Here is a 13,187-nt window from a genome sequence, read left to right as displayed (position 1 = left end):
TCCTCTCGAGACTCTGGTCCAGTTATCTGGTTAATTCTCCGGTTCCATCGATCCACTCCAGTCCAGATATCTGCAGTATCTCCCGGTTCTATTGCTCCTCTCTACACTCTGGTCCAGTTATCTGGTTAATTCTCCGGTTCCGTCCCTCTACTCCAGTCTCCATTCCAGTTAACTGCAGCATTTCCTGGTTCCAGTCTCCAGTCCAGTTATCTGGTTAATTCTCTGGTTCCATCACTCCACTACAGTTTCTGGTTTGGTCACCTGGTGATCTTCTGGTCCAGTCCCCTCAGGCCAGTATCAGGTCCGGCTCATCCAGAGTATACCCTGGTTCACTTATTAAGGAATTCCTGGCTCACGTCCAATTCGGCTTCATTTACCACTCTGCCTTCCAGTCTGACACTGCACAGAATAGCTTACAATCCCTGTATTCTCCAGTGCTCACTCCATAGTAATGACGCAGTACCCGGTGACCCCTGCAGAGGGCCACGTCCTGCTCGCCGGATGCCACGACGTCCAAACTTCCTTGAGTGGGTCTCTGGTGAAGTCAGCCAGCGAGTTTAGACTGCGCGCCTCCGTTATGGGTTTTGCCAACTACTGGGTATCTGTTTGTTCAGTCCTTAGTACATGAGGAAGCAGTATATAAGACAAGCCAGTTTCCAGCTACCTCAGTCAGCCTATGCATAAGGCCCAAGTCCAGGTCACAAAACAAAGCTCAGCATCCGCGACATTAGTTAGTGTTGAAAAATTAACGGCAGGAATTTTTGACGGTCCACAGGTAGGGAAACTGGTGAAGAATCCAAATTTTACCACATCCATCACCGAACCTGAAGCATGGCTGACTTGTGTGCCTGTCATTCAAATATTTTTAGGCAATTACAAGGCAGACAACTATCAGGAATTAGTCCACAACATGCTAAAATGTTTTGACAAAGTAGTTGCCAACATGGGAATTAAAGCACCTTTTTTGCACAGCCATTTAGATCACTTCCCATCCAATCTAGGAGATTTAAATGAAGAACAGAGTTAACGGTTCCACCAGGATATTCAGGTAATGGAACAAAGATATCAAGGAAGGTGGGATCATCCCATGATGGCTGATTACTGTTTGAGTCTGCAGAGGGACTGCTCGCAAAAAGAATACAAAAGAAAATCCCACAAAAAACGGTTCTCATAGCTTAATTATCCTGTGAATTTTTCTAACATGTTACAGATCAAATTTAAATACAATAACAAAAATATCTTTTTAAACTATTTTTCACATTGTTCAATTTAAATTTTCATAAATATAAAAAACATAGGCATATCTTAAAAACTAGAGCCAATTGAAAAATAAGTATGGCATATTTATGATCATGAGCACAAAATGAATCAAAATTTACTCTTAAATCCCTAACACCACAGACTGACTATGCCACAGTGTTATTTACATGTGTCTAATTCAGAGGTTCTCAAATTCGGTCCTGAGGTTAACAGTACACGTTTTCCAGGTTACTGGCAGTGCACAGGTGCATTACTCATTGACACATTTTATAAGATCCACAGGTGGAGCTAATTATTTCACTTCTGATTCTGTGAGCAAACCTGCAAAACATACACTTTGTGGGGTCCTGAGGACCAAGTTTGGGAACCAGTGGTCTAATTAACAAGTGATGCTTATTAATTTTTTTTCTTTCATTATGTACAGATTCCTAAAATTTATATTATGATAAATAGAAGTGATAATAAGATGGGCATCTACATTTATTCAGACCGCCTATATCACTCCATTGTTATACAAAAACTTCCCACTGAACAGACAATGTTCGCAGGTGTATGCAATTCGTACTGCAACGCTTGTGTTTAAGGTCTCTGAGTGCACACTTTAGTAATACCACAAAGTTCCGGTGCTTGGAGGGAGCTGTCAACAGGGGTCATGAATGTACTATTTGGCTCCATTGCGCATGTGAAAAGCAGACACCATAGCAAATGATATAATAGATACATTTGCTGGAAACAGTCATTACTAGGTAGGTTGAAACCCCGTGATTTGTTATTAAGCATGGACTTTTTAAATTTCAGATTTAAACAAGCTGCCACTTAATAAATAAACTCCTGTAATACCAACTGTCAAACATGAAACGTGATAGTCTGGAGCTCTTGTTCTGGATCCTAAATCAGCAAACTGCTCAGAGTGACTGGCACTCTGGACCAAAAGGGCTACCGCAACATTTTGCAGCTCCATGCAATACACACTGATTTATGTCTATTTGGTCAAGGGTTCAGTCTACAGCAATTTAATTTTGTTTCAAAACATACCTCCAAGCTATGTCAAAAATACCTCAAAGGAAAAGAACATCACACCTAAAGTGATACGCTAACTCACTTGATTCATAAACCCATTTTATTGCAAAAACCAACCAGTGGAGGCATCTGTGCTGCAAACAATCAGAAAATTAGCAGAACCAACTTGTTTTGGGAACTCAGATGTGTAATTATACTAATTTATAATGATTCACAATACTGTATGTTATTGGATAAAGAAAGTTTGTTCAGATATTTTGACATTTCTTATAGCATATTACCTTAATTTACCAATAATAATAAATGGAAACTACACTTGCCCATATTGCTGGAATCACACTTACTTTCGAATTACTTTGGGTGTTTCACCAACCAAAAACATTGTATCTCCAACCTGATGGACATTTTTCTGTTTGTGCAACAAAGGATGGCGTAAAAGGGTTCCGTCTTGCACCATATCATCCTGAGACAATCCTTCTTCTGTGATTACATCACATTCCTATGATACGAAACATTACACTGATGAAGTTTGTTTGTTTCTTTAATACATATAGTACATTATATACATCCACAAAAAGAAATGGAATGTGATGTTTTAAGTGTAAACCACTTGTCTAACATCTCCGTACAAAAAGAACAACCCATAACAATAAAATGCCACATAAAAGCAGTATATAATGCCCCTTTCCCACTGCAGGTCTAAAACGGTAAATTGCAGATTTTTCAGCACAATTTACCGTTGAAGGCTGCAGTGGGAAAGCGCCAGAGTTGAAATACCGGTTAAAGATAACCGGTATTTCAACCCGTTTAAAAAGCAGAGTCCTACACGGTTAAATACCGTTTTTAAGGCAGTGGGAATGCCTTTTAAACGGTATTTAAACTCCAGGCAGTCCCTGTGCCTGATTAGAACTAGTAGTTCCCACTTTGCGCATGTGTCATGAGCGCAGTGCATAATAAGCTGCTCATTACATATGCGCATATGTCTGAGCGGCTCATTATTATGCTCTGCATTCCTTACACATGCACAAAGTGGGAACTATTAGTTCTCATCAGGCACAGGGACTGCCTGGACCCCGTATGGCCTCCAGCTGCCTACCCACTGCCCTGCATCCCCGGCCTGGAACCCCGTGCAGGTAAGTACAAGGGGAGGGGAGATGGGGGCACAGGGGGTTAAGCAATCTTTACACTGGGGGGGTTAGGCACTCTTTACACTTGGGGGGGGGGGTTAGGCACTCTTTACACTTGGGGGGGGGGGGGGGGTTAGGCACTCTTTACACTTGGGTTCACTGCAATGGGAATGGTACTTAAACGGTATTTAAAATGGTAATCTGCTGCAGTGGGAATGCTAATACCGTTTTAAATACCGTTTAAAAATACCAGTATTTAAAACGGGTCTCCAGTGGGAAAGCAGCATAATATATCAATGCGCAGTTTGCTAACTAAATACCAGTAGGCCACTAATCAGATTCTGATGCACTGCAAATGTTCCTGGAAATGTTGGACTGTGATATTATACACCCCTACATCTTACTAGCAAGTATAAAAATAATGTACAGAAGAAATCAGGAAAATGTGTTCATTATGGCTGCAGTTATAACTTCTTTTTACATTTCTTACACAAACCAACCAATTAATTTTCCGAAGAATCAGATAGGAGATCAATATTGACACTTTATTTACAACACCAGAACAGAAATCGCAATCTCATCAAATAAAACGCAGAATATGGCAAAGTACTACACTCAAATGGATACCTCAGTTTGCAACGTTCCAGTTTAACAAATGATATAGAAGCATTGTTCTAATAAAAAAAAAATGAAAAACTGATGTAAATAGCTATTATTCTCTACTATTTTTCAGGTGAAAAAATGTGTCTATTATACCCCTTTCAGACAGAAAAGTCTGAAAATCCTGGCAAATACACCGCATTTCATATTCCGTGTCATTTTGCCGGGAGCAGCCTGACCCCCCTTCACTCAGAAGAACAAATTACCGGGTTGAAAATTTCTATCCAGTAATTTGCTGAATAACATGGGTATTTCTTCTGTGTGAAAGGGTCAACCTGGGTCATAAATCCCGTGTCCTCGACCTTGGTCAATTCCAGGGTCAGAGACACAGGATTTACGACACGGGTGTGCCCTTTCACACAGAAAAAGGACCCGTGTTATTCACAAAATTACCGGGTGGAACTGCTTCACCCGGCAATTTTATTTTCTGTCTGAAAGGGGTATCACTACTATTGTAGTGATCCAAAATAACATCATGATCTGAAAACAGCCTAATACAGCTGTCTCATGCTACAGTATATAATTATTTGTGCATACCTGATCCTGGGTATTTACCAGACATGTGATTATCATATGGTTATTAAATCTGACATTTATCAAAATACTGCCAGTATAATTATTATGATCATTTATTCATGTGTTAACCCATACATTTTTATTATTATCAAACACATTTTTAACAAAGAAATTACATAGCTCTTCAAAAATAATTAAATAGACATATACATAAAAATGACAGATTAATGTGAACACTTCAAACATTACATAAGCTAAATCTGTAACAGGAAGCAAACAAAACAATAGAATAGGCAAATTATTTAATTTTAAATTCAGCAACAAAAATTAACTCGGCAAAAGTTGGGGAAAAAACTGCCTGAATGAGATATGAAATTCAGTACTCTTTTTTTTTTTAAGATTAATAGATATTTAAATAATCAACTTTTTATGGTGTATATCAATCCTCTAATACTTCGCAATCCATTACATTTTAAATGAAGTGAACTTCCTTCCAGTGTACATTAAAAAATCTATGAGGAGTCAACTCGGATTGAATAAAATATCATTAATATTTGATTCAGCTTTACTCATTCCTTGACTGGTGATTAAGTCATTACTGTTTCCAGCTTCTTTTGACATCACTACAGAAATGCCTTCCAGCTATGAAACATTACAAGAAATATTTCACTTTTCCTTTAAACCGTGTTAAAAGCAAGTCAGTGTCACCTAACAAAAAGTAAATCGACAGCTCGGTTGAGTGAGGAGATCCTAATGAAAAAAACATTCTGTAGAAGTATCTTTGGATTTTACATTACACAACTGTATTTCAAATTTTGAGTTAAGGATGGCAGGAGGATGACATCCATCAACATCATATACAGTATGTTATGTAAATTTCTCTTCAAGTACTATTGAGGCTAAGTTTTACTGTGTGCTAATACCTGACACTGACATTTTATTTTCCTATGAACTGATATTGATGATGTAGCTTGAGTCTGTAGACAAGGACAGGAAATTAATTTTTGGATGTAAGAAACTGAAACCCACTAAATATAAAGAATTTTAAAGAAAGACTGAAAGTTTATAGGACTGGAAAAATATGCAATGTAAAGATGTTTGCCTATGCCATTTTCTATGGCATACAACGATCTCATACACAAGACCTCATTAAACAAATTCTGGCTCAGGTGTGTCCAATTGAAGGATTACACTTTCTTTAGCCCTAACACATGGCAGCGAAGATCTAATTACCAATCCAACAACAGTAATTCATACACAGACAATTATAGCATCTATCCACTAGACCCACAAGAGACTGTGCACATTGAGAGGGTGGTGCCGACAGTCAGGATTCCAATAGTCATTAGTCCGATGTCGGAATCCCAACTGCCGGGTCTCAGACAGCGGGACGAATGCAACAAAGCCCCCTGCGGGGTACAGGCAGATATCCCTATTTCACCTATACTTAACACATGAAATACCAGCAACAAAAAGCGGTTGAAACACTTAAAACCCATTTTGTAATTGGTTGGCACCCCTGATGACAGACAATAAGTGGAAAAAACTGGCCATATGCACAATACATTTGAAAACTTAACATTATAACTTTTAACTGAATTCTCAGTTTTTATTACTGTTTTTTCCATCTATACACTTTTCGGTACTTGTTTCCTAGCACGGAGCCCAGATTTCCTACGTACAGCACCGTAGGGAACTCGCATAGCATGGGCCATTATAGCGGCATGCAATGCGATTTTTTTAGGTAATTTTTTTCTATGGGCATTGTACCCCACTATATTGCATGGCATCGCATGTCCCGCAAAATCGCATGTGATTTTATAGGGTGTGCGATGCCATGACATTACGTATACAATAATATGATTGTATGTCCCAAAAATAAGTTTAACACACCCCCCCACTATCCACGTCACCCCGAAGCATGGCGAGCGGCGTCGGAACGCGTCCTCCGACTTTTTCATTACCCCACTATCCACGTCGGTGTGGAGTCGATTTTATATAGTGTGGCCAGCGCAGTGATCCACCGAGCCCGAAGCGAGCGCAGCGAGGGGACGCGGATTACTTTACATGTACTCTGCGTGTGCTCGCCACGCTTTGGGCTCGGTAGCTCGCTGCACTCGCCACACTATATAAAATCACCACAACGACGTGGATAGTGGGGTAATCAAAAAGTCGGAGGACGCGCTCCGCTGCGCTTGCCATGCTTCGGGGTGGCGTGGATAGTGGGGGGGGGGGGTGGGGTGGGGTGCGTTAAACCTATTTTTGGACTTACAATCATATTATTGTATGCCTAATGTCATGGCATAGCACCCCAGAAAATCGCATGTGACCTTGCGGGAGGTGCGATGCCATGCGATGAGATGGGCCTGGGGACATAAAAGCAGTGAATAAATAAACTAAACAAAATTGCATCGCATCGCATGCCACTAAAATGGCATGTGATGCAATGCGATTTTGTTTACGCAGAATAGCCCTCTACGCAATTAACGTAGTGGGCGCCGTGCTAGGAAACAAGTACCCACTTTTATACTATGATTATTTATTTTCCAAATTTCTTGTAATATTGCACACATTTTTTATTATTAAGGTTTATATCATAGGAATGTCATAGGTCTTTATATTCTGTACCACTTGCTGAGAGACTTGTATACTATTTGAACCATCAATGTTTGTTTTATTCCACTTGACTCAGGTATGTTTTCGGATGGTAAAATTGATTATTCTTTCATTAATATCTGCATAGTTTTTTTTAATAGTTTACAATCTATTCAAATTATTCAATATCTGGGACTTTCCAACTTCTTTTTGCAATATTATATATATTTCCTATATAACTCCTACCCATCACCATCGCTCTCATAATTTCCACCATAAAGTCACAAGCTCTGATTAATGATCCCTTTTATCAATTAACATTTTACCTGCTATCTCCCTTGTGCCTATTGGCCCTACCTACATCACACTGCCTACTCTAACACTGCCCTATTAGCTAGACCCCCTTTATACACAGCCAACATCTCTTTCTACTATCATTTATGCCAGCAAGTTCATTTATTCATATTATGCAATCAATCTTCCCTTACTATTTCACTAATTTCCTAATATTACACCTCATTCTCATTGACCACGTTCCTAATCCTCACCTGTCATCATGGTCATTGACTACAACTTCTTATTGGTCTTCATTATAGTTACTAAGACAACTGTTCTCAATGGTCTGCACTCTGTAAGAGATCAGCCGCCTGTTTACTCAGTAGACAATTCAGAACCAGACAGATTCCATAGTTCCCTGCTTTGTAGGCACTTCACAAGTAACCATGATCATAAGCACTCATTTTCACAGCTCTCTATCTTAGATCTTTGCACATTTTACCATCATTCAATAACCAATTAGCAATGGCCTATATCAGTGAAGGCTAACCTTGACACTCCAGCTGTTGTTGAACTACACAACCCTGCATCAGTTTTACTATTTAGCCATGCTAAAACTGATGCAGGGCATGCTGGGATGTGTAGTTCAACATCAGCTGGAGTGTCAAGGTTAGCCATCACTGGCCTATATAATCTAGGTAATTCTAGGTTACATTCAGCCACTTTTTTACTGATAGAGGAAGTGGCTAGGAACCATGAAACACATTACAGCAATATTGTGACATATAATAATTTCCTTTAGGTTTTTTTTTGTATACATTTCTGTGTGAATGTTAGGGATAAGAGTTGAAGGGGGTATTTAATTGCATTCGATTTTGGATGGTTATTACTCATTATTTTTATTAAGTCAAAACTGCACTGGCAAAAAAAAACAACTAAAAAACTGTGTTGAAAACAGACACAATTTTGCCAAAAACAAGTGAATCGGCGAGTAATTCACATCAAATAGCCCGACGTTTCGAGGCAATGTGCCCCTTCTTCAAGGTGTGAACCTTGAAGAAGGGGCGCATTGCCTCGAAACGTCGGGCTATTTGATGTGACACCTTGTTGTATTTCCAATACACTTGTTTTGTTGTTAAAACCATGAGTGCCGCCTTTTCTGTTCTAAACCTATATATGAGGCACCCCTTTTCTTCCTGTGTTTTTTTAGAATTAATTATCCTGATCCTGGATGTCCATTTCAAAAGGGAGCTGCAGTCTAAACCTAAGATGGCATTCCCCAGTTTAGGTGACAGATGAGATATAATGATATATATTAAACTTAATGATATTTATTCAGAAGATATGCTTAGTTTGTTATTTAAAAAAATGGTACTTATGTATTATCTGGGCTGCCGATTTTTTGATTGTATGCCTTAACTTAAGGCATACAATCAGTGGGATGCGATATCGCATCGCATCGCATGCGACCATATCGCATGCGATGACCCGATTTTTCCATGGGAATCAATGTTAAAATGGACTGAGTCCATTTTAACATGGAATTCAATGGGAAAAAGGGGTCCTTTTCATACCCCTACTATCCAAGTGGGCATGGAGTTGGATATAAACCTGTGGCGAGCGTAGCGAGCCACCGAGCCCGAAGCGTGGCGAGCGAAGCGTGGCGAGCGAAGCGAGCCCCGCGAGGGGACGGTATTCTGTGTCCCCTCGCAGGGCTCGCTACGCTTCGGGCTCGGTGGCTCGCTACGCTCGCCACAGGTTTGTATCCAACTCCATGCCCACTTGGATAGTAGGGGTATGAAAAGGACCCCTTTTCCCATTGAATTCCATGTTAAAATGGACTCAGTCCATTTTAACATTGAATCCTATGGAAAAATCGGGTCCATCGCATCGCATGCAATATGGTCGTATGCGATGCGATGGACATGATTTCAAAATCGGCAGCCCAGATACTAAATAAGTACCAAAAAAATCAAAACCCTATAATACGTTATGAATTTATGTAAGTGTCTGTCTATTTTATTATTGGGGAACAAAAGGGAACCAGCTTTATACTGTAGCTCTTATATCCCTGGTGACACCATGTAAACAGAAGACAGCTTAAGTGCAAGCAATGCAAGTATTAATTTGTTTAATCTCCCTTTATCATAAGTACAGTGATAGATGAATCCAGGTAAAGAGGTGCTTTAAATGTATACAATACATATATAAATGAGGAAACAAGTGCAAGCAGTGCTAGTCAAAAGCAACAAGTTAATAATTAAAAAATATGCCATGTTTCTCAATTGTAAGGAACCAGGAAGATTTTCAAGATCTATTTGCAGAGAATACAATTCATAAATTTGGATGTGTAGAGATATATTGTTAGAGAATTGACTACACAGAAATGCTTTTCTTTTAAATATGAATATTTATCCAGAGCTGGTAAAATCTGAAGAAATTGTTTCATATAACAGTTAAGTAAACAAATGAGTATTTAAATTCAGTTTCAATCTAATGAAGTCTCATTGGTAATTAATCACTGTCAATCAGAGGAAAGTGGACAGAAGACATCAAAAACCATATTACAAATCCCAATATCACCACTTATAATTTAACTAAAATGTTATAAAAATAAGAGTAAAAATTTGAGGTTAAACTAAAACAATTCAATAAAAATCTAGAAAATCAGTCAAATGAATTGTCCCTTTATGATACAATCAAAAGTTATTTATGACTTAATGAGGTTAAGTCAAAACATAATTAAGAAATATACAGTATGATATAGAAAATGTGAAAATATATATGCACAAAATATAAAGGCATAGCTGTGGCACAGGAGTTAGCTTTGTTGTCTCACTAGTTAGATTCTGGGGACATGGGTTAGATTCTGTCCAAGGCACAATCAATATGGAGTTTATTTTTGTTCCCTTTTTATGGATTTCTCCAGTCTCCAACCAAAAAAGCTAGCTATTGATAAGATGGACCATAATATATGTTGAATTTAATTATGTTAATTTTTTTTTTTTTTATAATAATATTTATTTATTTATTTATTAACAGTTTCTTATATAGCGCACACAGATTCCGCAGCGCTTTACAAAGCATAGTTATAATCAAAAACACATAACAAATTACAGTACAAGACAGTTTAGGACAAGCACATGGTTAATATAGATAGTTGCATCAGGGGACAGGACACTGAAGCAATCATCAGGGTGGCAGAGGTTTATATATTCTAAGAAAGGCACATGAGGAGAGAGGGCCCTGCTCGTGAGAGCTTACATTCTAAAGGGGAGGGATAGACAGACAGGGGTGACACAGAAGGTAAAGAAGTGAGCATAAACAGTAGGTAAGGATAATAACAACAATAATAATATTAAAATAAATAATAATAGTATTGTATAATAAAGTTGGTGCTATATACAAGGCTGGATTGAAAAGTAATGCCTCCATGACTATAAGTTTTGTATGTGTGAACACTTTTTGTTTGTATATGATAACTCAGTTTTATCCTCTATGTAATGAACTTTCACTTTTCAACATAATCCCAATCCCTTTTCATGGGTGCCGGATGACTGCCTATCCTGACTTCGGATTCCCGACAGCCGGTGCTCCGACAGGGGGGATCCAGACTCACAGGGGCTATTATCCCTTGAGGTGGTCCACAACCCTCATAGAGGGACAATAGTACCTGTGGCGAGCGAAGCTAGGCACCAAGCCCGCAGCATGGCGATTGCAGCGAGCCTGCAAGGGGCTTCTTTGCGCTGGCCCCCCTGTTGGAGCACCGGCAGTCAGGATTCCGCCATTGGGATACTGACCGTCAGAATCCACCTGTTGGAGCCACACCCTCCTTTCCATGCATGTGCGCCAATGCTTGACGAGTCGGGCTAACATGCCAGAGAAGAAAACTGGTGGTTGTTGTCGACACCAGGACTGAACGGTAGCTTTCACTTCATTGTCAGAGTTGACGTGTTGACCCTTAAGGTGCTCTTTCATCTTTGAGAAGAGGGTTGCAGCGCCTGCAATTCAAGGAGGTTCTGCCACACCTGACTTACAGCCCCGACCTTGTGTCCAGCGACTTTCACCTCTTAATGTGCTCTTTAAGGGTTAACACTTGATGACCAGGTGAAAGCTGCCGATCGGTCCTGGTGTTGACAACAACCACCAGCTTTCTTCTCCGACGGGTTTGCCCGACTTGTCAAGCATTGGTGCATGTGTGGAAAGTAATGGAGACTACATTGAAAAGTGAATAGTGAATTACATAGAGGATAAACTGAGTTATCATGTACATAAAAAAAGTGTTCAAATGTGTTCACAAATAAAAAATCTATAGCCATGGAGGCAATCCAGCCTTGAAAATTCAATACCAAAGTGTATAAATGTATAAGTGTATAAATGAAAAGCAATCTAAATAAAAAATAACTGCAAAAAAAACCACTATTTTAATTACAATACAACATTTGATGAATGATTAAAAAGAAAAAAAAAGAAGAAAGGAAAAAAGTACGGTTTGTAATTTTATTAAAATAAGAAGTTTTTTCGTCATATGGAAATAATCTCGATTAAGCTATTCTAGATACAAGAGCTCTAGAATTATAATAAGACTTGGTGATTCATATTAATTATATCTCAGCATTATGTATCCATCATTATATAATAATTAATATAATTGATAAAATACAATTTAAATATTATAACAGGGACAGAGTTAATTAAATATGCCAATGATTATTTTACGTAAAATGACAATTATGGTCAGATAAAAAAATTCCCAGAAGCCACTTCCACACATTAACCATATATTTATCTTTAATTATCAACTGATTTTTTTTTCTAATAATATCTACAGTATTTTTTTACTAGAGGAATTTTTTTATTGATTGGTGTGTATAAAATAATATTGTTATTATAATATTATGTGAATTTCATCACACCATTAAACAGCAACTCTATAATTTTTATGATAATCTATAGTTTTATTAATTTTGCAGATCGAGCTCCACTTGGCTCTTTGTATATACATTTTCATATATATTTATTTAATAAGATATTATATTTTACTATGAGTATTTGGTACAATATATAACTCACAGCAATGCTCACACCTTTTTTCCATGTGTTTCATTTTGAGGCGTTAGTAGTACTCCAATAAACAGCATTGTAGATGTACTCATTTGTTTTATTGCTGTTCAGGGTCTTTATTCACATTACAAAACATAAAACAATGGGCGGTATTCAATGTCCTGAATCGCTGGTTACAGTGATTCAGATTTAACATTCGCCTGCCAATCGCCGGTTTTTAGCAGTGAATCGCCATGCATGGGGATTCGTGGGGAGTCGCCAAGTCACCCTATTCAACGTGGCTGAGAATCGCCGGCCCTAACGGCGATTCTCAGCCATACCGGCGTTTCCCTACACAGCCTCATTAATGTAGTCAGTTGTTTAAAAAATCGCAGATAAATGCTAGAAACAAGCAAATTACCCTGGACAAACGCTTCCCATACAGCAGACGGCAAACGCTGGGAAATCTGGTCAAAGGGCAAACGAAGGAGTGAGGTGGGGAGGAGAATCATGGGTAAGTGAGGTGCACCATGGGTAAGAACAGTGCTTTGTGGGAGAAAAAAAAAATACCTGAAAAAATTAAATATATATTTGTATAGCACTTCTACGACCATGACATCACACAAGGGCAGCAAATAATAATACATTAGACTTGCATAGTTAAATAGAGCACTTAAAACCAATTATTTG

At 38.5% G+C, this 13,187-nt stretch overlaps 1 protein-coding gene across 3 annotated transcripts in view; it reads right to left on the bottom strand.

The window, feature by feature from the left end:
• The window catches only part of ERCC6L2 (ERCC excision repair 6 like 2), a 151,312-nt gene that overhangs the window by 16,161 nt on the left and 121,964 nt on the right, over positions 1–13,187 (bottom strand). For all 3 annotated transcript variants that reach the window (XM_083186960.1, XM_083186968.1, XM_083186976.1), the window contains one exon: positions 2,625–2,779. In XM_083186960.1, coding sequence (XP_083043086.1) covers positions 2,625–2,779 — 155 coding nt within the window. The remainder of the gene's footprint in view (positions 1–2,624; positions 2,780–13,187) is intronic.

Source organism: Crinia signifera, chromosome 1 (assembly GCF_055691185.1).
Source record: "Crinia signifera chromosome 1, ASM5569118v1, whole genome shotgun sequence".
NCBI lineage: Eukaryota > Metazoa > Chordata > Amphibia > Anura > Myobatrachidae > Crinia > Crinia signifera.
This window is presented reverse-complemented; position numbering and strand designations above follow the sequence as displayed.